Raw genomic sequence first — 21,631 nt, forward strand, 5'->3', positions numbered from 1 at the left:
ATTGCTTTAATTCTTGAATAAGGCTCCTGTGTGCTCCCCAAGCAGAATCTAGAACATAGTTGGGGGCGGGGATAAATCTATCCTTTCCAGTTGGCTCATGCAAGGCAGCGAGCAGGTCTAACGTTCATTGATTGGTTCCTGAAGTGTATCACTCTACAGAATTTTGAATGCGTGTAAAGGACCCCAGTGTTCCTCTTGGGCTGCACCACAACTGGAGCTTGAGATATTTTTGCACTCCCCCTCCACATATTCTGCCTCATAGTGACAGGCATTGACTTAGATAAGATTTATGTATGTATGTATGCATATCCTGCCTTTTTCCTCTTTAAGGAACCCAATGCTGAGCCCATAATCATCCCTCCATTTTAGCCAAAAATATCTGACCTCCATCCAGAAAACAAATTGATACTAAACTACCATCCCTTACTTTACTTTGCTTCCCTAGATCAGTTACAGGATTGCTACTTCTGTGTCTAGTGACAAAAGTCAGTTCCCTTTTATCTACCGCATGGCCCCAAAGGAAGAAACCCAGTATCCAGGAATTGTCCAGCTGCTCCTGTTTTTCCGATGGACGTGGGTCGGTCTCTTTGCTCCAGACACTGAGAATGGGGAGAGGTTCCTGGGTGCCTTGACACCCCTGATGATCAGCAGTGGGATTTGTGTCGCTTTCTCCAAAAGACTCCCACGAAATATCATACATCAAATATTCCAGATCGACCTTTCTTTCTTGGGGAAAGAAGTGAAGGTAATTGTTTACTATGCAGATTCTCACTATGGGTGTATCCCACTGATGTTTATACAAAGAACACTCGAAAAGGAACCAACTGGGGCAAAACTCTGGATCACACCAGCTTTTCAGGACACTGACACCAACTTGTATATTGCACCTTCTTTCTTCCATTTCCTCCATGGTTCTTTGTCCTTCAGAATGAAGACTAAAATAATGACAAAATATGACTACTATGAGCCATACTCCTCTTCTCTGGAACAGTTCTGGGATGAAACTTCTAAGTGTTTCAGTTCAAGGCATGTTTTGTCCATGAAAATTTGGACAGGCTGCAGAGAGAAAGAGACACAGGCAACGCTGCCCCAGGAGGAGATTGAGAGAGCCCTGTCTCAGGACAGCTACGTTACTTACAGCAGCATCCAAGCTGTGGCCCATGCCTTACATGCTGCATATTCATCCCGACCCAAGCGGATGTTGATGGTGGGTGAAGGTGGAAGGCGGGAACGTCAAAGGCTGCAGCCCTGGCAGGTATTCCCTTTTCCTTTGGCAACACTTTCATAAAGACTCATGATGAAGATAACCAAACATGGGTTAGAGCAAATAATTGTTCATCCTGCATGGCAGTGCAGGCAGCCAGTAGACCCTGTTTTCTGCCACCATTACATGCTCATGTAGCTTCCCTCCTCCAAAAATCCCTTACAAATGAAGCCCCAGATCCATCGAGAACCAGTTTTTTGTGTGAAGCACCATCAGGATACAATCTCTTGACTTTGCAGTCAATGTAATGTTTTTGCTCTAGAAGACCCATTGGCATCCATTTCTCTGATCGCAGACTTATGAAGTGCACAGGGAGTTTGCAGCAATGTGCCCAATTACATGTCCTCCTAATAAAAGCGAGCAGTGGAGGATGGGGTATGATGACCAGGTCGGTGCAGCCTGTGGTAAATGGGGATGTCACAAGAACCCACCTTCACGTGGGAGGCCAGCAGACTTCCCTCACCCAGCCGCCTTGACCCCGCTTGACCCATGTGGCGCTGACAGTAGGGGTGTCCGAAAGGGGTGTTCCACAGGTGGGGTGAGGCGATCCGTTCCTTCAGCCGGAATCCTCGACAGGGGCGGGGAGGTGATCTGTTCCTCCACCCGGAATCCAGCCCGGCCACCTCTGCTCCATGGCCAGACCACCAAGGCGCCAGCCAGGCCAACCTGCAGTGGTGCCTCCAGCCGCTGCCCGGCTGGTGCGGATGCAAATGGCGTCCTCCATTTGCATCCCTTTGCAAGCCCGTGATAGGCTACGTAAATATTTCCATAGCCTATCATGGCTAAAGTAGGTGTCAAGGTGGAAACTGAGCCAATAGAGCCCCTAGAGCAGTTCTGATTCTGAGGAGGAACAGCAATCCGTGGGAGAGGAGCCAGCTCAACCCTGACAGGCGCAGCAGCTGGCAGAGATTCCTCCTGCCAGCATTCCTGAGATAGATAGTGATCCTAGATGTGAGAAAGTGTGGGAACGGGGCTTGCTAGATGCTTGACTCAGGGAGCGACGAGCGATGGAGGGTGCGGAAAGGAGGTGTAGTGCCCATTTGGCGCAAAAGCAATGGTTGCGTCCCAAGGACCCAAGGGAAAGAGGGAGGTATTCTCCCTAGCACATAAGTTCAGGGTGTTCCCGTGATTCTCCTTCAAATGGGGATCAACTGCCTACTCAGAGCATAGGCTACTCTGCTGTTCCTTGCTTAGTCGCTGGTGATTAGCATCTGAAAGAGTCATTAAGTTCTAAAAGGATTAAAGCCTTGAAAAGAATCCTTCCATCTGTGTCTTGAGTTGGCTATTGCAGTCAACTGAAAGAGGCCACTAGGTCACTTCTGACAACAGGGACGCAAATGACATCGGGGACGCCATTTGCATCCCTGCTTTAGCTGTGATAGGCTGCGTAAATATATACGTAGCCTATCACAGGCTGGCGTAGGGACGCAAATGGTGGCCACTACGACGGCCGCCATTTGCGGCCGCTGCAGCCCAGCAGTGGCTGGAGCCGCCGCCGCCACCAGAGCCGGAGCAGGAGCTGGAGCAGCAGACAGGTAGGCTCCGCTTTGCGGGGCTTTTGCAGGGTGGAGGGGTGTGGGGGTCTGTTCTGCCACGGATTCCAGGGGGCCAAATTCACTGGAATTTGGCCCCCCTGGGATCCATGGCGGAATTCTCTAATATCCCTAGCTGACAGAGCTGGCCGCTGAGCAGCTGGGAACAGCCCCAATTTCTCACCACCATCTTCTCAACCACTCTCACTCTCTCCTCCTTGCAAGGAGGAGATGGCAAGTGTGGCTGGGGCATATACAGCACTGAGGCCTCATCTTGACCTGTCAGCTGTCAAGGAAGCCCTTACCAGCTGGCATTGTCTGGATGAGGCCTCAGCACACCAGCCCCTCTAGCCATCATCTCCTTGTGAAGAGATGATGGCTTGCTTGCTGGGCCCATGTGTAGGGATGTACGAATTGTGTACCTTCCGTGCCGCATGTCTTCCGCAGTTTGTGGCCCGTGCTCTGTACCATCATTCGCAAGCCCCCGGAATTCTCCTCTTTTTTTTCCGCTCCAAGAATTACGAAGATAAATCCGTACCGACAGCCATAGTTCTGCATAACTTCCATAAGAAAGGCTATTTTTCATAGATATTTATGTATTTTTCCCCCTGCCCTGTGACATGCAGTAATTACTTTCAGCCAAAACACTTCCTCCTCCTTGGGGCTTCCCAAAACAAGGCTGCCCTAGGTGTCCCTGAGCGATGCACTCTTTCTTTAAATCAATGCTGTTAAAGAAAGAAAGAAAGAAAGAAAGAAAGAAAGAAAGAAAGAAAGAACCTTTTAAAATGACCATGCCCGTCTGGAGCCCTGCCCGAGTATTATTCCCCCTGCTGGGCTTTCTATTTCCACATCCAGCCTTGTTGGTGACATGGTGAGGCTAAAATGGAGGGGAGAGCCAACTCTGTGCATGTCTACTCAGAAGTAAGTCTTACTGAGTTCAGTGCAACTTACTCCTACACATGTCAGCACCCCGCTTGCCCCCAGCTCAGCTTTGTATTTCCACATCCAGATCATTATCAAACCTTATCTCACTGGGTGACTTTGGGCTGGACTCTGACCACTACACCATACTTCTGTTATGAAACTCATGAAGAAGAAGAGACAGTATAATGGAAAGTTCTTTCTGAAGCAGTCACACTTCACTTGTACAAATGCAGCATAAAGGGAAAGATCAGCAACCTTCTCTCTGTTTGAATAAAAAACACACTCTGCACATGCTCAGGGAATGGACAAAATGAGGAATAAACATACCAGGGAATATGAAGAACTATATTCTAGTGTGTGTGTGTGTGTGTGTGTGTGTGTAATCTCCCTCCATCCAGCTGTTTCCTGGGGAAAAAAAAACCCAAAACATTCACCCAAGGGTCTTCTGAGATAACTAACAGGAGGTTTGATAATGAGCTGGATGTGGAAATAAAAAGCTGAGCTGGGGGCAAGTGGGGTGCTGACATGTGTAGGAGTAAGTTGCATTGAACTCATTAAGACTTACTTCTGAGTAGACATGCACGGAGTTGGTTCTCCTCTCTGCTCAGATTTGTATTTCCACATCCAGTTCATTATCAGACTTCCTGTAAGTTATCTCAGAAGACCCTTGGGTGAATGGGGGGGGGGTTTCCAGGGAACAGCTGGATTGAGGGAGATTCACACACACACACACACACACACACACACATAATGGAAGAATATAGTTATATAGTATATAGACCCATGAACTCGCCAGGAAAGCTGTCTCCCAGAAGGATGGACTAGAGATGTGTCTGAAGGGTTCCCTATGCTCATAAAGCCCAATGACAGGTATCCCTTTCTTCTCATCTGTGTGGGAACAAATGATACTGACAAGCAGAGCTACAAAGAAATCACGTCAGATTTTGAAGCTTTTGGAAGGAAACTCAAGAACCTTGGGGCCCAGGTAGTTTTCTCATCCATCATCCAGTAGTTGGAAGAGGTATAAAAAAGGGAAAGAAAAATTCTCCAGGTGAATGACTGGCTATGAAGATGGTGCTGGCATGAGAAATTTGGAGTCTAGGACCGCAGGCTATATTTCCTGGCAGATGGACCACTGGCAAGGGTCCATCAGGTGGATCCACAGTTGGCTACAGAATCGGACTCAAGGAGTGCCTATCAATGGGACCTTCTCAAACTGGGGAGAGGTATCGAGCGAGGTACCACAGGGCTCAGTCCTGGGCCAAGTGCTCTTCCACATTTTTATTAATGAGTTGGATGAGGAGATGCAGGGAATGTTGATCAATTCTGCAGATGACACAAAATTTGGAGGGGTAGCTAATGCCATGGAAGACAGAAACAGAATTCAAAGTGATCTTGAGAGGCTGGAGCTCTGGGCAGAAAACAACAGAATGAAATTTAGTAGGGATAAATGCCAAGTTCTGCACCGAGGAAAAAGAACCCGAATGCACAGTTACAAGATGGGCAATACTTGACTCCAGAGGACTACAAGTGAGAAGGACCTTGGAATTGTTGTCGATCACAAGCTGAATACGAGACTTCCAAATCACATGAAGTACAAGTTGCCCTCTACTCAGCACTGGTTAGGCCTCATTTGGAGTACTTTGTCCAGTTCTGGGCACTACACTTGAAGAAGGATGCAGACAAACTGGAGAAGGTTCAGAGGAGGGCAGGAAAGGTCATCAGGGGACTGGAAACAAAGCCCTAATAGGAGAGACTGAAAGAACTGGGCATCTTTAGCCTTGGGAAGAGAAGACTGAGGGGAGATTCAACAGCTCTCTTCAAGAACTTGAAAGGTTGTCACAGAGAGGAAGGCCAGGATCTCTTCTCAATCATCCCAAAATACAGGACACAGAATCATGGGCTCAAGTTACAGGAAGTCAGATTCCAGCTGAACATCAGGAAAAACGTCCTGATGGTTAGAGCAATACGACAATGGAACCAATGACCTAGGGAGATAGATGGTGGGCTCTCCCACACTGGAATTCAAGACGAGGCTGGACAGCCACCTGTCAGGGATTCTTTGACTTGGATTCCTGCATTGAGCAGGGGGTTGGACGCAATGGTCTTATAGGCCCCTCCCAACCCTATGATTCCTATGATTCTACCATCAACCCTCGTATCCTTCTGGGCCTTCTACACTGGTGTTGGAGGCACTGAACCCCAGTTCCTCTGCTACCTGCAAGGGTCATTTCAGAAATTAAGATTCAGTGATCATTGTTTGATCTCTTGAGCTGTGGCATCCCAGAGGGTATATGAACTTTTCCACCAATGTTATTTTCATGTTGGTAACCATCCTCTCTCCACTGTTATCTGACTATCTTCTTGATGTGTTTTGTGAGCATCCCATCTTCTGTGGCATGAAAGGGCTCCTGGCAGTCGCTCCTGGTGTCCACTCCAGGGTCCAAAATAGGCACTTGGCCATAGAGAAAGCACATGGCAGTTAGAGCATTGCCCACAGTGGAAGACACTCTACCCAGCAGACTCTATGGTCATGGCCTGGAAGTTCTCTGAAGCCTGTTGAAACCCTGGGGAGCCCACCAGATGACACCATAAGTCACCTCGGGCCCCTTAACACTTTTGCAGAGGGGTGGTTAGTCAGGGTGACTTACTCAGAATGGGGAATGTGGTCTTCTCCCCCACATGACACGCTTAGCCACCAAGGTGAGCAGAGATTCCTTAACCATTATGGCTTAGCATGATGTCTGAACATGCCTGGTATCTTCATTATGAGTAGGAATGGGCAGGTTTTGTTTTAAAACTTCTGCATGTGATCAGGCATCTTTACTTCTGCCCTCTGTTCATTGATGGGATGCACATTATTGTACGAGGATTTTGGTCATGTGCCAAGGCACACTTTTTACTAATGTGCACTTGCATCTCTCCCTCCACCCATGTAAAACAACAACAAAAAAGTCCTGCAAGTTTCCCGAAACTGTGCAACTTGGGAAAAGCCCTCTCTTAAATATGATCACTTTTGAATTGATTGCGGATTATTCTGACAACTCTAGTTGTGACTGTGAACAGCCAAAGAATGGCATTGTAAGCCCGGAAGGGATGTGCACTGAACATGGAAGATCACAGCTCAAAGTCATGAGGCCTAAGATATAGACTACACGATTTTCATGATTTCTAAATCCGGGCTGTTTTCTCTGTCATTCTAGCTTCATACTTTCTTACGAGACATCCAGTTTTCTAATGCTTCCATGGATGGACTGTATCTGGATAAGACTGGGAAAATGGCAGCTGACTTTGATATTGTGAATTGGGTGCTGTTTCCCAATGAGTCTTGTGCTAGAGTGACTATTGGGAGTGTGGAGACACAGGCATCTGCAGACATGAAACTCACCATTAAGCGGGAAGCCATTGTATGGCCTGGCCATTTTAATGAGGTAGGGGAAAGGATTTGCATCCTATTATTGGCTTGTGACATCTCTTAAGCTCTAAGAATATCCACCCTGTCTTGTTTGTCCCACCCCCACCCTCAGCTTCTATACATTTATTTATTTATTTAATTTTGTTTCTATACTGCCCAATAGCCAAAGCTCTCTGGGTGGTTCACAAAAATTAAAACCAAATAATGCCCACAATAAAACAATTTTAAATATATAGAACATCCAAACCACAGTATAACAATACAACCACAATAAAACCTAGCAGCAGTGTAGGAATTTAAAATACAGGTTTAAAACAGCAAAGCTAAAAGTCTAGAAAGCGAAAATGCTAAAATGCTTGGGAAAATAAAAAAGGTCTTCACCTGACACTGGAAGGAATACAACGCAGGTGCCAGGCGAACCTCACTAGGGAGCTCATTCCACAGCCGGGGTGCCACAGCAGAAAAAGCCCTCCTCCTAGTAGCCACCCGCCTCGCTTCCTTTGGTGGGAGCTCATGGAGAAGGGCCGCTGAGGATGATCTTAAGGTCCATGGATGCGTGTTTCTATGCTGTATTGATCTGGAGTCCTGATCCTGTCAGTTCCAGTCATCAAGTCTTTTGGTTATCACGCTGATATATGCCAATTGTGCAAAAGATGGCAGTTTCTGGATAGAAAATGGATGTAGAATAAATATGTACAAAAAAGGTCCACACTTCCATTCAGGTGGCAAAGCAGTTTGCACAGTGAATGTCTGTCAGGGTCCCAGGAGCACAATTTTCTCTAGGCTGGTTGCTTGCCTATTTCTCCTTAGAGCACGACCAAAGGAGCCAGCAAACGGGATCTTACAAGCGTCTCTGTTAGATGCCTCCTTCTACCCATGAGCAACGCCTCTCCCCTCCTCTCTCACACCAACTGGCTGACACACTCACGAGAGTAGGGGGGGCTTCTCCCTTACCCAACAGGTGTTCGAAACATTTAGCCTGGGAATCTAATTGACCTGGGGGTGGGAGAGTCACCCAATTCTACTGTGATACTCAGGGCACCTCACCCTCAGCTCTGTGGAGTTCACATTTTCTGCTCACAAACCAGCTCACTATGTATGCCAGTGCTAGAAGCCTTTGATTTGTTTATTTATTCCATTTCTGTACCACCCAATAGCCGAAGCTCTCTGGGTGGTGCACAAAAATTAAAACTACAAAGCGCAGCATGAAACAATGTAAAATATGAAAGCTTGAAACCACAACAGAACACTACAACCAGAATGAAACCTTTCAGCAATGCAGAGATTTTACAATACAAATTTAAAACACTGAAGCTAAAAGACTAGGAAGCTAAAACACTAAAATACTGGGGAAAAAAAAAGGTCTTCACCTGGCGCAAGGAGGAGTACAACGTAGGTGCCAGGCAAACCTCCCTAGGGAGCTCATTCCACAGCTGGGGAGCCACCGCAGAAAGGGCTCCCTTCGCGCCAGCCACTGGCCTCACTTCCTTGGCAGGGGTGCACGGAGAATGGCCTCAGAGGATGATCTCAGGGTCTGGGCTGGAAGGAACACATGGGAGGAGGCGATCCTTCAGATAACCTGGCCCCAAACTGTTAAGGGCTTTAAATGTTACTACCAGCACTTTGAATTGGGGCAGGAAATGGAGTGGCAGCCAGTGCAGCTGGTAAAGTACTGGTGTAATATGAGCTCTCTGGCCAGTCCCTGTTAACAATTTTGCTGCCCTATTTTCCACCAGCTGAAGTTTCTGGACCATTTTCAAAGGCAGCCCCATGTATAATGCATTGCAGTAATCCAGGCGAGAGGTGATCAGAGCATGGGTAACTGTAGCTAGGCTCTCTCTGTCCAGATAAGGGCGTAGTTGGGATATGAGCCTAAGCTGATAAATAGTGCTCCATGCCACTGAGTTCACCTGTGCCTCAAGTGACAGATTTGGATCCAAGAGCAACTCCAAACTATGAACGTGATCCTTTGGGGGGAGTGCAACCCCCTCCAGGACAGGATGAATATCTCCTAGTCGGGCAGACGAACCACGCACTAACAGTACCTCCACCTTGTCTGGATTGAGTTTCAGTTTATTGGCCCTCATCCAGTCCATTCCCGTGCCCAGGACCCAATTCAGAACAGCCACTGCCTCAGCTGGGTTTGATGAGAAAGAGAGGTAGAGCTGGGTGTCATCCACCTATTCATGGAACTGCAGCCCACACCTCCAGATAACCTCCCCCAGTGGTTTCATGCAGATGTTAAACAGCATAGGAGATAAAATAGAGCCCTGTGGAACCCCATGGCACAATTGCCATGGCACAGAGCAGTAATCCCCCAGCACCACCTTCTGGAGTCGGCCATCCAAGTAGGAGCAGCAGAACTAAGGATGGACGAAAGTCTCTTACCTGGTCCCGCAGTTTGCTTCGCGGTGGGGGAGAGGCACCCGTCCCCGCCCAGCCGAAATTCAGACCAGGGGGGGAGGCGCCCCATCCCTCGCCGCCGAAATTCAGGCCGGGGAGGAGCGCCACGTCTCCCCGGCCGCGAAATAAAAAAGTAAATTTGAAACATACACACACACACGTGATAGGCTACATCACGATTTACGTAGCCTATCATGGCTAGATTTCCAAAGTCAGCCATGATAGGCTACGTAAATCGTTATGTAGCCTATCACGGGAGACTTTAAAAAAAAAAAAGCATGTACGCAAATGGCAGCGCCCATGGGCGCCGCCATTTGCGTTCCTTATTTGGGCAGGGGTAGTCTACGTAAAGATTTACGTAGACTACGGTGAAAATAAGTGCAACGCAAATAACGTTACCCTTATTTTTGCCGTAGTCTATGTAAATCTTTACATAGACTACCCCTGCCCAAACAAGGAACGCAAATGAACGCAAGGAACGCGCTTTTTTTTTTCTTTCGAAGTCACCTGTAAAAGATTTACGTAAAGATAGGTGGCCATAGCCGCCGCCGTTTGCGTCCCTGCAGTCAGCCGTGATAGGCTACATAAATGTTTACATAGCATATCACAGCTGAGTGAAAACAAACAAACAAACCGCGCGTACACAAATGGCGGTGCCCATGGGTGCCGCCATTTGCGTACGCGCAGTTTTTTGGGGGTTTTTTCACTCAGCCCTGATAGGCTACATAAACATTTACGTAGCCTATCATGGTGTATTTTAAAAATCTAGCCGTGATAGGCTACGTAAATCTTTACATAGCCTATCACTCTTTTTTTTTTTTTACTTGGAAATGGCGGCAGTGGCAGCCGCCGCCGCCGCCGAACCGCCGCCGGAGCCACTGCCACCAGGGACATTCGCACAAGGTAAGTGCCGTCCCAGGGGGGGCGGGGGGCAGACCGTTTCGCCACCAATTTCGTGTGGCTGAATGCGCTGGAATTGGTCTCCACAAGATTCGTGGAGAAATTCTCTGACATCCCTAGGGACCTTGTGCATGTAAATCAGGTGTTCTACTGATGAATTATGGCCCCACTATGGGTAGAATTGGATTGAGTTAAAGAGGTGGTGAAATTTGTGGCGGAAGGGCCTCCCACCCCCCACCACCCTGTGGAATCCCCCCGGGCGAAGCTTACCTGGGGCGGAAGCAGAGGTGGTGGCAGCTCCAGTGGCAGCTCCGGCAGTGGCGGATGGTCTCTCTGCCGGCTTTTGTGGCCACAAATGGTGGCCGCCGTAGCGGCTGCCATTTGTGTCCTTCCAGCTGCAGTGATAGGCTATGTAAGTATTTATGTAGCCTATCACGGCAAAGAGCAGAGACGCAAATGGCCGCTGCTATGCCATTTGTGTCCCTGCTCTTTGCCATGATAGGCTACGTAAATACTTACGTAGCCTATCATGGCAGTCTGGAAAGGATGCAAATGGCGGCCGCTACAATGGCTGCCATTTGCAGCTGCTGCAGCCCAGCCGCGGCCGGAACTCGGGCTGCAGCTGGCCCCAGCAGGTGGCTCTGCGGACCTGCCACGGAGTGGAGCCAGCCGGGGAGGATTCCGGGGGGAGGGACGGAGCACTTCCCCCCCACCGCGGATGCCCCAGAGCGGAACCAGGTAAGTGTTTTTCACATCCCTAGCAGACACAAGGGGCAGACTGTAAGAAGTAACACAATGGCCAGTTGGGGGGTTGGGGCAATACACTTTGGAGCCAGAATCAAGGTGAGATTTTGTGAGGAGTTGCCCATCCTCCCCATACGTTCTGGGGAGCAATAGAGGGATATTATGAAAGCATTCTGGTTCAGGGTTGATCTCTGCAGTTTTCTACATTAAGAGACCTGAATCTTCCTAAAAAGCAAAGGGTTGGAGTAAAATAATGCCCCCCCCTTTCACACACATCTCATGCAGTTGTAGAAAGGGTGGGCAATAACTCCACTTGCTGATAAGACCTCTCCAGGGCAATTTAGCATCCCTGCAATCTGAAAGAGCAAAATATCTCCCACATCTGAAGTTGGCCAAAGAAGGATTAATCCATCACAGAGGACAAAGCTTTTTACTTCCATCCCAGCTCAGTGCATCAATGACTCTCACCTCCCTCAGTCATCAGGAAACAGCTTGCCTTTCTCCTCATCTGTCTCTACCCTTTGGACTTCCAGCTCTTGTTCTTCCTTGCCTCTCTCATGCCTCTCCCCCCTATCCCATTCATATAGCAGATAGTCTGGCTTGAATTAATTGCTTGTCACTGGCCTCCTGCCCCCACCCATTTGCAAAACGCCATCATCCTATTCAGATGGAGCAAATGGGGAGTAACAGCACAGGAAGACGGAAGTTCCTCTAAACTTGAGTAGTGCAGAGGTCCGAAAGGAGGCTTGGAGGTGCCAGGTGGGCCTTCCTCTGAAGGCAGTGGAGAGAGTTCTGGTGACCCCTCAGTTGACAACTGGGGCAGGGCGGAGAGACAGCACCACACCTGTTTTAAAAGAGATTCTTTGGCTCACACACAGCTTCAGGATGCAGATTAAGGTGGTGATCCATTTGAAGCCCTCTAGGGTCAGGGTAGCAAAAATTAGGGCTGTGCACAACCCACCCAACCTAATACAGAGGTCAATTTAGAGGACTCGAATCGGCCTGAATTCACCTCAACCTCCCCTGAAGCCAGGTTGACCCACTTCTCCACAGCTGAAGCAACATCTAGAGACCCGAAACAGAAGGGGGGAAACTCCCACCGAGAGTGACTCATCCACTGTCATTGCCACCCCCACAGAACCCCCTCTCCTCACTTGGAACTGTCGGGATGGCCCGCTCTCATTGGCCTCTGCAAGGGAGTCACCTCTTATTTATTGTTTAAAATGGTATTTTGTCTTACTGGAAGAGGAAGAGTCACCATTTTGAAAGGAAATGGCAACTCTCTCTAAGAGAGCGAAGGCTTCATGTGATTCCCTGGAGACCAGGTGGCTCACACAGCAGGGTGGGGTTGCTGTCTGCATAGGGCTGAAGCCCCCCCCCCAAGCTCTTCAGAGTGATCCAACCCATATTGGAGTGCTTTGGCCTGATCCTGACCTGCTCTGGAATTGTAGCGCTTTGCATCAAGGCACCCAGACACGCCAGGGATTCAGGGTTCAGACTGAAGTGGTTAACAGCCCTAGTAAAAATGCCCTCATCCACATGACTCTTGGATATGTTGCCTTAGAGCATCTGATGAGGCCTCCTCCAAGTGGCAAGGCCAGCTGAGATTTGGCTGGTGACAATTGGCAGGAAGGCATTTTGTGGTGTGGCAACATCCCTGGAGATATTGGTATGCCATGAGTCTCAAGCACGAAGTGCTTTCTGTTTCAAGAGGACTTTCTATTATTTGAATGGGATTTTCTTGTTGTGATCATTTTGTGTTTGATCATTGGTTTTAACGTCATGCTTTTATTCATTTAATTCAATGTATTCTGTGGTTTGGTACAGTGGAGACTGGTGACTCTGATTTCGATGGGGCTGTGAATCCATTCTGGGTTTTAGTCAGAATCATAAAGGTAAAAGGTGTCCCCAACCACTCGTGTCTGACTCTAGGGTGCGGTGCTCATCCCTGTTTCTAAGCTGAAGAGCCAGCGCTGTCCAAAGACACTTCCGTGGTCATGTGGCCAGCATGACTGAACACCGAGGTGCACAGAACGCTGTTACCTTTCCCGCTGAGGTGGTTCCTATTTATCTACTTGCACTTTCTTGCTTTCGAACTGCTAGGTTGGCAGTAGCTGGGACTGAAGACGGGAGCTCACTCGGTCACGCAGCACGTGGGTCTCGAACTGCTGACCTGCCAACCTTCCAGTCTGTAGTTCAGCATCTTAACCACTAAGCCACCGCAGTCCCTATAGTCAGAAGCATCCACAACTATACAAGAGTTATCCAATATACTGAAAATATTTGGGGGATATAAATCCATCATGTACCCCACTCCCTGTCTCTAAATCCACCAGGTACCCCCCACTTCTTAAAATGCCTTTCCGTCTCCAGCTGTGTCATGAGGCCTCCGATCCTTCCTTTGCCTTCTGCCCTGCCAGCTGCCACTGAAGATCAAAATGGGGAAGAGGAGAGGGCCTTTCCAATGGTGGTGCCTATCCTCCTGCAAAAAGCTCGTCTCCCTCCCCCATCGTTCACCATCACTGCATGCACATGTTTTGAAGCTTGCCATTTTATTGCTGTTGCTTGTAATTTCTGTTATTCTGGAATTGTCTTTTAGTTCATTTCATTGCCGTACCTTTTCCCCTCCAGTTTTTATATTGGCTTGAGTACATGTATAGTATAGGGGGCATATAGATTTTGAAACAAACAGACCAAAAACTTCCATGCCACGTTGTGATGCATAAATAGTGGTTCCCTGAAACAAGGACCTGGGATCACTTCTCTACTTCACTTAGGGTCACAAGCGCTAGAAACCCTGTTGGGTCTTGTCTAAATTGTAGAACTCATTTACATAGGCACAAATCTTCATAACGCTGTTTTCCTGGATGCTCCTTCTCTTTGTTGCTAGACCGTGCCTCATTCCAGATGCACTGAGAGCTGTCGCCGTGGATACTACAAGGAGGTCCAAGAAGGAGAGCCACCATGCTGCTATGCTTGTGCTCCATGTGCAGAAGGAACCATCTCCATTCAGGAAGGTAGGTGACATCAGATGAAAGGGAGTTGCCTAGGGCAACTCTTTGAATATGCCGAATACTCTCCACAGCCTTATTTTCCTTCTCTCTTCTTTACTCTTAAACACCTTTAGCAAAACATTCCATGAGTAGGTAAGAGAAGAAGGCTTCATGAATGACTGTTGCTCCTAGTGTAAAACATCATGGGAATCCCTTATGGTCATGGGCCATTCACTACTGCTCAGACTGAAATACCTCATGAGGCCCTTCTAGTACATAGCGTGATTTTAATGGAGACATGTTCCATTCGACTGAACGCTAATTTTATTTGTTATTAGTTGCTCTTCTTCTACAAGGTTTTATTCTTCTGGTCTGTACATCATTGTGATCATTGTCCTGACGTGCAGGCTCAAAAGCATTTTAAGTAACACATTAAATATTCATACATCTTCCAAACAGATGCTAAAGACTTTATGAACTCTGACCCCTACTTGGCTTCGGTTTATTTTTAATCTCCATTAATCCCATGAAGTGGGTGGAAAGAAAAGATGATGGGAGTGAATCTCTGGGGTGCAAAGCAAGGGGGATGCTTAGTGCACACTGTTCCTGGTATAAATCATGCCCCCCCACCAAAAAAAACCCACTCTGCTTTTTCCATAATTATGACAGGGCAGCATATACAGACATGGTGGCCTTTCTCCATTATACGCAGAGAATTGTCCGCACTGTGCTGCGATCCTGAGGCAGGAAAGCAGGGGGTCCCTGGCATAAAAGGGGATGTGAAAATGGTGCAACCCCCACTTTCTGGTGATCAGAGTACTCCCCTGCCCAACGTTGATTCAGTCTTCCGTTTTTTTAAACCTCTTTAGTGAAACTAGATTAATAAATTAGAAAGCTTTATGGAAGTTTCCTACTTCATATTTCAAATGTAACAAGGAGTACCCTGGGCACTGTCTTGTGGTAGAAAGGTGGGGCAGAAGTTGAGTAAATAAATAAATCACAAGCCACTCAGCTACCAGGTAGCTTTACACACCTTACAGGATTATTATGAAGATAAGAATAGGATACCCTCACAGACACTCCCTAACCCCAAACAATGCTGGGAGAAATACCCTCGCTTTTCCAAATGTAAACCAGATAGGAAGCTGTGTGTATTGCAAGTCAGCCCATCAATCCATCTAGCCCACTCTTCTCTGTACTTCTCTGACTGACAACCACTCTGTAATGACCAGCACAGACAGCTTTCCTAGCCCGGTAACTACTAAGATCCTCACTTGGTGATGAGGCCATAGACTGGTCTGGCCACAAAACAGGTCCCCTGTGAGGGAAGGTTTCTCCCTCTTCCTGCCCAACTGCACATTTTTTTCTGGATTTACAGTTGATGTGAAACCTGCTGAACTCATTCTCCATCTTCTCAGATGCTGACCATTGCATGAAATGTCGGGAAGATCAGCATCCAAACAAGGACAGAGATCAGTGTGTCCCCAAGGAGATAACCTTCCTCACCTATGAAGAAACTTTGGGGATTGTCCTGATTTCCTTTGCTCTATTCTTGTCCTTATCCACGGGCTTCGTATTAGGAATCTTCATGAAATACCAAGAAACTCCAATAATCAAGGCCAACAACCGAGACCTCTCTTACATTCTCCTCATCTTCATCATGCTTTCCTTCTTGTCCTCCTTCCTGTTCATGGGGCGGCCCAGGAAAGTGACTTGCCTTCTCCGACAAACAGCCTTCAGCATCATCTTCTCAGTTGCCGTTTCTTCGGTATTGGCCAAAACCATCACGGTGGTGTTGGCTTTCCTGGCCACAAAACCAGGGAACAGAGTGAAGAGATGGCTGGGGAAGAGTCTTGCAAACTCCATTATAAGTTCTTGTTCTGGTGTCCAAGTTGTCATCTGCACCATCTGGCTGGGGAGCTCTGCCCCATTCCCTGACTCTGACATGCACTCCCAGCCTGGACAGAACATCCTGCAATGCAACGAAGGATCTGTTGTCTTCTTTTATACTGCCCTTGGCTACATGGGCTTCTTGGCTGCCATCTGCTTCACGGTAGCTTTCCTAGCCAGGAAGCTGCCTGGGGCCTTCAATGAAGCCAAGCTGATCACCTTCAGCATGCTGGTCTTTTGCAGTGTTTGGCTGTCCTTTGTGCCCTCCTACTTGAGCACGAAGGGGAAATACATGGTGGCCGTGCAGGTCTTCTCAATCTTGGCCTCCAGTGCTGGGCTGTTGGGTTGCATCTTTATTCCTAAGTGCTACATTATTGTACTGAGACCTGATCTGAATACGAAGGAGCATATCATGTTCAAAACAAACTAGGGAATCCATAGAAGTAGAGTTGTGTAGGGATGTCAGAGAATTCCACCACGGGCCTCAGTGAGGCTGAATGCTAGTGCATTCGGCCCCCCGAAATCCATGGTGGAACAGCCTGCCACCTCCCCCCCCCCCGTAGATCCACCCTGGGACAAGATTTACCTGGGGCAAATTTCTGAATGGCGGCAGCTCCAACGGCAGCTTCAGTGGCGGCGGCTGGTCTTCCAACCTTCTGCCACCACCGCCATTTGCAGTCTGGTGGCTTCTGTGTGTGTGTGTTTTTTTTTACATAGATGTGATAGGCTACCGCTGCCATTTGCATTCCTTATATTTGGCTGTCTTAGTCTACGTAAATATTTACGTAGACTAAGACAGTGAAAATAAAGGGGAACACAAATAGTGCAACGGCGTTAAGGATTGTGAGCACTGCGATGCCTGGCTTTTCAATGCTGAATCATCAACTCCTAGCTGCCATGGCAGAACGTTTTCACTACCCCCACTCGCAGTTCCAGATTTTGCAGTTCTAGGCTTTGCTTCCAGGTATGCACCACTCAAGACTGGACAGCCTCCAATGAGCACTTTGCGGTCAAATGAGCCTCCAAGCTATGGCCAGCTCTACATCCTTGACACCAAGGAGGCCACAATGGCTCTCCAGGATCGAGCAGAGAAAAGCACACTGGGCTGCACCTTGCTAGAGTCACTCACTAACTGATACTCAATGGTTGCCCATACGCTACTGAGTACCGGCAGGTGGGTGAAATCTGCGAGTATGAGAACCCTGCTGCACTTGCTGGTGGGCATGCACCAATGGACATATCTCTGTGCTTCCATCACAACCGCAGAATGATGAGCACTATGGCTTACTCATGGCGGAGAATTTCTGAGAATTTCTCCCTGAATCTTGTTGAGGCCGAATGCCAACGCATTCGGCCCCCTGAAATTGGCAGTGAAATTCTCTGCCCCCCGCCCCCCCCCCCCGGGATGGGACTTACCTCCTGTGAATGTCCCTCTCAGCGGCGGGTCCCAGCGGCGGTTCAGCGAGGGTGGGGGCAGCGGCCAGTCTTCTGACCGGCTGCCGCCGCCACCGCCATTATAAAATAAAGTAAAAAAAAAAAAACGTGATAGGCTACGTAACGATTAACGTAGCCTATCATGGCTAGATTTCCAAAGTCAGCCGTAATAGGCTACGTTAATCGTCACGTAGCCTATCACGGGTGACTTTGGAAAAAAAAAGTGCATATGCAAATGGCGGCGGCCCATGGGCGCCGCCATTTGCGTTCCTTATTTTGGCATGTCTAGTCTACGCATTGTTCATTTAAGAAGGCCTTCTTGTCTCTCCTTGCTATTCTCTGGAACTCTGCATTCAGTTGGATATATCTTCCCCTTTCTCCCTTGCTTTTCGCTTCCCTTCTTTCGTCAGCTACTTGTAAAGCCTCATCAGACAGCCACTTGGCTTTCTTGCATTTCTTTTTCTTTGGGATGGATTTCGTTGCTTCCTCCTGAACAATGTTACGGACCTCCGTCCATAGTTCCTCAGGCACTCTGTGTATCAGGTCTAATCCCTGAAATCTATTCCTCACCTCTACTGTATATTCATAAGGGATATGATTGAGGTCATACCTGAATGGTTTAGTGGTTTTCCCTACGTTCTTCAATTTAAGCCAAAATTTTTCAAGAAGCAGCTCATGATCTGAGCCACAATCAGCTCCAGGTCTTGTTTTTACTGACTGTGTAGAGCTTCTCCATCTTTGGCTGCAAAGGACATAATCAATCTGATTTCAATATTGACCATCTGGTGATGTCCATGTGTAGAGTCGTCTCTTGTGCTATTGGAAAAGAGTGTTTGCTATGATCTGCGTGTTCTCTTGGCAAAACTCTATTAGCCTTTGTCCTGCTTCATTTTGTACACCAAGGCCATGCTTGCCTGTTATCCCAGTGATTTCTTGACTTCCTACTTTAGCATTCCAATCCCCTATGATGAAGAGGACATCTTTTTTTGGTGTTAGTTCTAGAAGGTGTTGTGGGTCTTCATAGAACCGATCAACCTCAGCTTCTTCGGCCTCAGTGGTTGGGGCATAGACTTGAATTACTGTGATGTTGAATGGTTTGCCTTGGATTCGTACTGAGATCATTCTATCATTTTTAAGATTGTACCCCAGTACTGCTTTTCCCACCCTTTTGTTGACTATGAGTGCTACTCCATTTCTTCTAAGGGATTCTTGCCCACAGTAGTAGATATAATGGTCACCAGCATTAAATTCACCCATGCTTGTCCATGTTAGTTCGCTGATTCCCAAGATGTCAATGTTCAATCTTGCCATTTTGTGTTTGACCACCTCCAGCTTTCCTTGATTCATTGATCTTACCTTTCTGGTTGGAAAACAATACTGTTCTTTACAGCATCAGACTTGCATTTCACCGCCAGACACATCCACAGCTGATTGTCCTTTCAGCTTTGGCCCAGCCACTTCACTCTTTCTGGCATTACTTGGAAATATCAAAACTGGAAAAGACTGAAGGCAAAAGGAGAAGGGGATGGCAGAGGATGAGATGGCTCAATAGCATCACCGATGCAATGAATGTGAACTTGAGCATGCTCCGGGAGGGAGCAGAGGACAGGAAGGCCTGGCGTGCTATGGTCCATGGGGTCACGAAGAGTCGGACATGACTTAACGACTGAACAACAACAACAACTGCTGTTTCTCTCCCAATAGTTCACCAATAGACCTGGAAATTTCATGGCATGGAAATGCAAAACTTCTTCTGGCACCTGTAAATTTCAACAACATTGGTGAAAGCATTCAGAATGATACCCCGCCCCTATTAAGATTCTACATGATGGAATGATAATTTTTTACTGATAAGCATTAATAAAAGACGTGTGTGTGTGTGTGTGTGTGTGTGTGTGAGAGAGAGAGAGAGAGAGAGAGAGAGAGGGAGAGAGAGAGAGAGAGAGAGAGAGAGAGAGAGAGAGAGAGAGTAATCTATCACAATATTAGGGATGTACGAAAGTCACTTACCTTTCCACGGATTCTGTTCGTGGGGGGAGAGGGACTCCGTCCCTCCCCCCCGGAATCCTCGACAGTGGGGGAGGTGATCCAGTCCTCCCTCCTGGAATCCTCGATGACCAGCTCTGCTCCGCAGTGGCTCAGCGGAACAGCCAGCCAGGCCAACTCAGGTCCGCCTCAGCCCCTTCGAGAACGGGCACCAGCTGATTCTTCCTCCCACAGCTGTAAAGTGGAATGTCACTTTCTCCCCCAGCAAGGAGCTGCAGCATGGCGTAGGAGGTGGCTCTTCCATCGAAGAAGGACTTGTAGATGCTGTAGCCCAGGGTGACGTTGGGTAAGAGCCTGGGGTTCCGGTTGATCTCCTGAATGGGAAACATGAAGGACAGGATGTGCCAGTGCCTTGTAGACTGGAAACTGCAAAAAAAAAAAAAAAGAAACAAACAAACAAACAAAAATTTAGGGATGTACGAAATTGGCCTTACCTGGCTCCGCTGGGTTCCGCTGGGGGGGGAGGTGCACCGTCCATCCCCCCAGAATCCTTCCCGGGAGGGAGGTGCTCTGCGCCTCCAACCCAAAATCCTTTACATAGCCTATCACATCTTTAAAAACAAAAAAACAAAACTGGAAATCGCGGCGGCGGCTGGTCAGAAGACCGGCTGCCGCCACCGCCGCCGCCGCTGCTGGAGCCACCACTGCCTGGAAGATCCGCCCCAGGTAAGTCTCATCCCGGGGGGGATCTACGGGGGTGCGGGGTGGTGGCAGACCGTTCCACCATGGAGTTTGGGGGATCACTGAGATCCGTAGTGGAAATCTCTGCCATCCCTAAATCTACGTAAATATTTACGTAGACTAAGACAGGCCAAAGTAAGGAACGCAAATGGCGGCGGTCATAGCCACCGCCATTTGCATACGCGCGTTTGTTTGTTTTTTTAAAGTCAGGCATGGTAGGCTACGTAAAGATTTACATAGCCTATCATGGCTGACTACAGGGATTGAAACAGCGGCGGCTATGGCCGCCGCCATTTGCGTCCCTGCTAGCCAGCGGCCAGAAGTTCGGCTGCTGGCAGAGCCGGCCGGCGGCTCCGCAGAATCCCCGTGGGTGGAGCCGGCTGGCCAGGATTCCGGGGGGAGGGACCGAACGCCTCCTCCCCCACCATCAACATAATCCGCGAAAGGTAAGTCACTTCTGTACATCCCTACCCATGCCAGATCACACTTCCATACCACATGCTTTGTGTTAGATAGTAGGAACAACTCCACATGCTTCCAGACACTGGGGGGGTGATAGAGCGTATTTCGCATCAACAGCCGCTTGTCTTGTTCACCCCCCTTGCTGACCTGCAGCTTGATCAGTTCCTTTTTCCTGCCCCTCCCCTTCCTCTTCCTTCTTCCTCTTCTTCCTCTGCAACAAGGAAGCAAGGAGCCATATTCTAGGCCTTCACTTCCTTCCACTCACACCCAGCTCTAGAGGGTGCTTGTAGGTAAACTGTGTGAGATAGCCTTCTCTGATGATGTGTATAAAAGCAGGGCTGTGCAGGGACCCCCCGATCCTACTTGGAAGCGGCTTCATGGCCAGAACTCCCAGAGATGGAGTGATGCTTTGGAATCATCAGTACCAGTAGTCTTGGGGGAGCCAGGACTCTTGGGAAAGAGGAGCATGGTTCCATCCCCACAGTGTTGTGTCTTGTATCTTGCCTCTTGGACCTTGCCCTGGGATTGAGGTTTGGTGTTATTGACCCTTGGATTTCTTCTTTTGACCTCTGTCTCCTATCTCAACCACTCCTGCATCAGCCTGGCCCCATGTTTCTCCCTGCTTATCTGTGGTTTCATCTTTGCCAGTTTTGTTACCTTTCTTCTTGACTAATCCCTTCACTCAGAGTGTGTTGGGGTCAACGCAAGATGAAGAGGGGAGGATGAGGTGGACCCATCAGCAATGGACCACAACAGGACACAGCGGGCCTGGCAACTGCCCACGGATGCCACGTACTGAAACCAACTCCGAAGAAGGCTGCTCTGATAACTAGAAAACCGTGTGTGTGTGTGTGTGCACGCGCGTCTGTGTGTGTAACTAAAAGGTGGAGTAAGATGGTCATCCCTTTTTGACTGCCTTCCTGCTGATTGGTTCTCATGAAAC

At 48.4% G+C, this 21,631-nt stretch overlaps 1 protein-coding gene across 1 annotated transcript; it reads left to right on the forward strand.

Moving 5' to 3' along the window:
- The first annotated feature begins 1,634 nt into the window (after nucleotides 1-1,634).
- LOC146356399 (vomeronasal type-2 receptor 26-like) lies at nucleotides 1,635-16,495 on the forward strand. The gene is made up of 3 exons (XM_084830089.1): nucleotides 1,635-1,802; nucleotides 14,073-14,199; nucleotides 15,594-16,495. The coding sequence occupies exons 1-3, from the start codon at nucleotides 1,635-1,637 to the stop codon at nucleotides 16,493-16,495; spliced, it is 1,197 nt and encodes a 398-aa protein (XP_084686215.1).
- The last annotated feature ends 5,136 nt before the right edge of the window (nucleotides 16,496-21,631 follow it).

The sequence above is a fragment of the Heloderma suspectum genome, chromosome 2 (assembly GCF_057233095.1).
Source record: "Heloderma suspectum isolate Gila_16-S chromosome 2, 16-S_ref, whole genome shotgun sequence".
Lineage (NCBI taxonomy): Eukaryota > Metazoa > Chordata > Lepidosauria > Squamata > Helodermatidae > Heloderma > Heloderma suspectum.

Bases quoted from the DNA above. Each gene is read 5' to 3' on its own strand.
- LOC146356399 (XM_084830089.1), top strand. From the start codon at position 1,635: ATGGGGTATGATGACCAGGTCGGTGCAGCCTGTGGTAAATGGGGATGT. The intron at 1,803-14,072 runs GTGAGGCGATCC...CTTTGTTGCTAG, and splicing joins AGGGGTGTTCCACAGGTGGG to ACCGTGCCTCATTCCAGATG. The intron at 14,200-15,593 runs GTAGGTGACATC...CCATCTTCTCAG, and splicing joins AACCATCTCCATTCAGGAAG to ATGCTGACCATTGCATGAAA.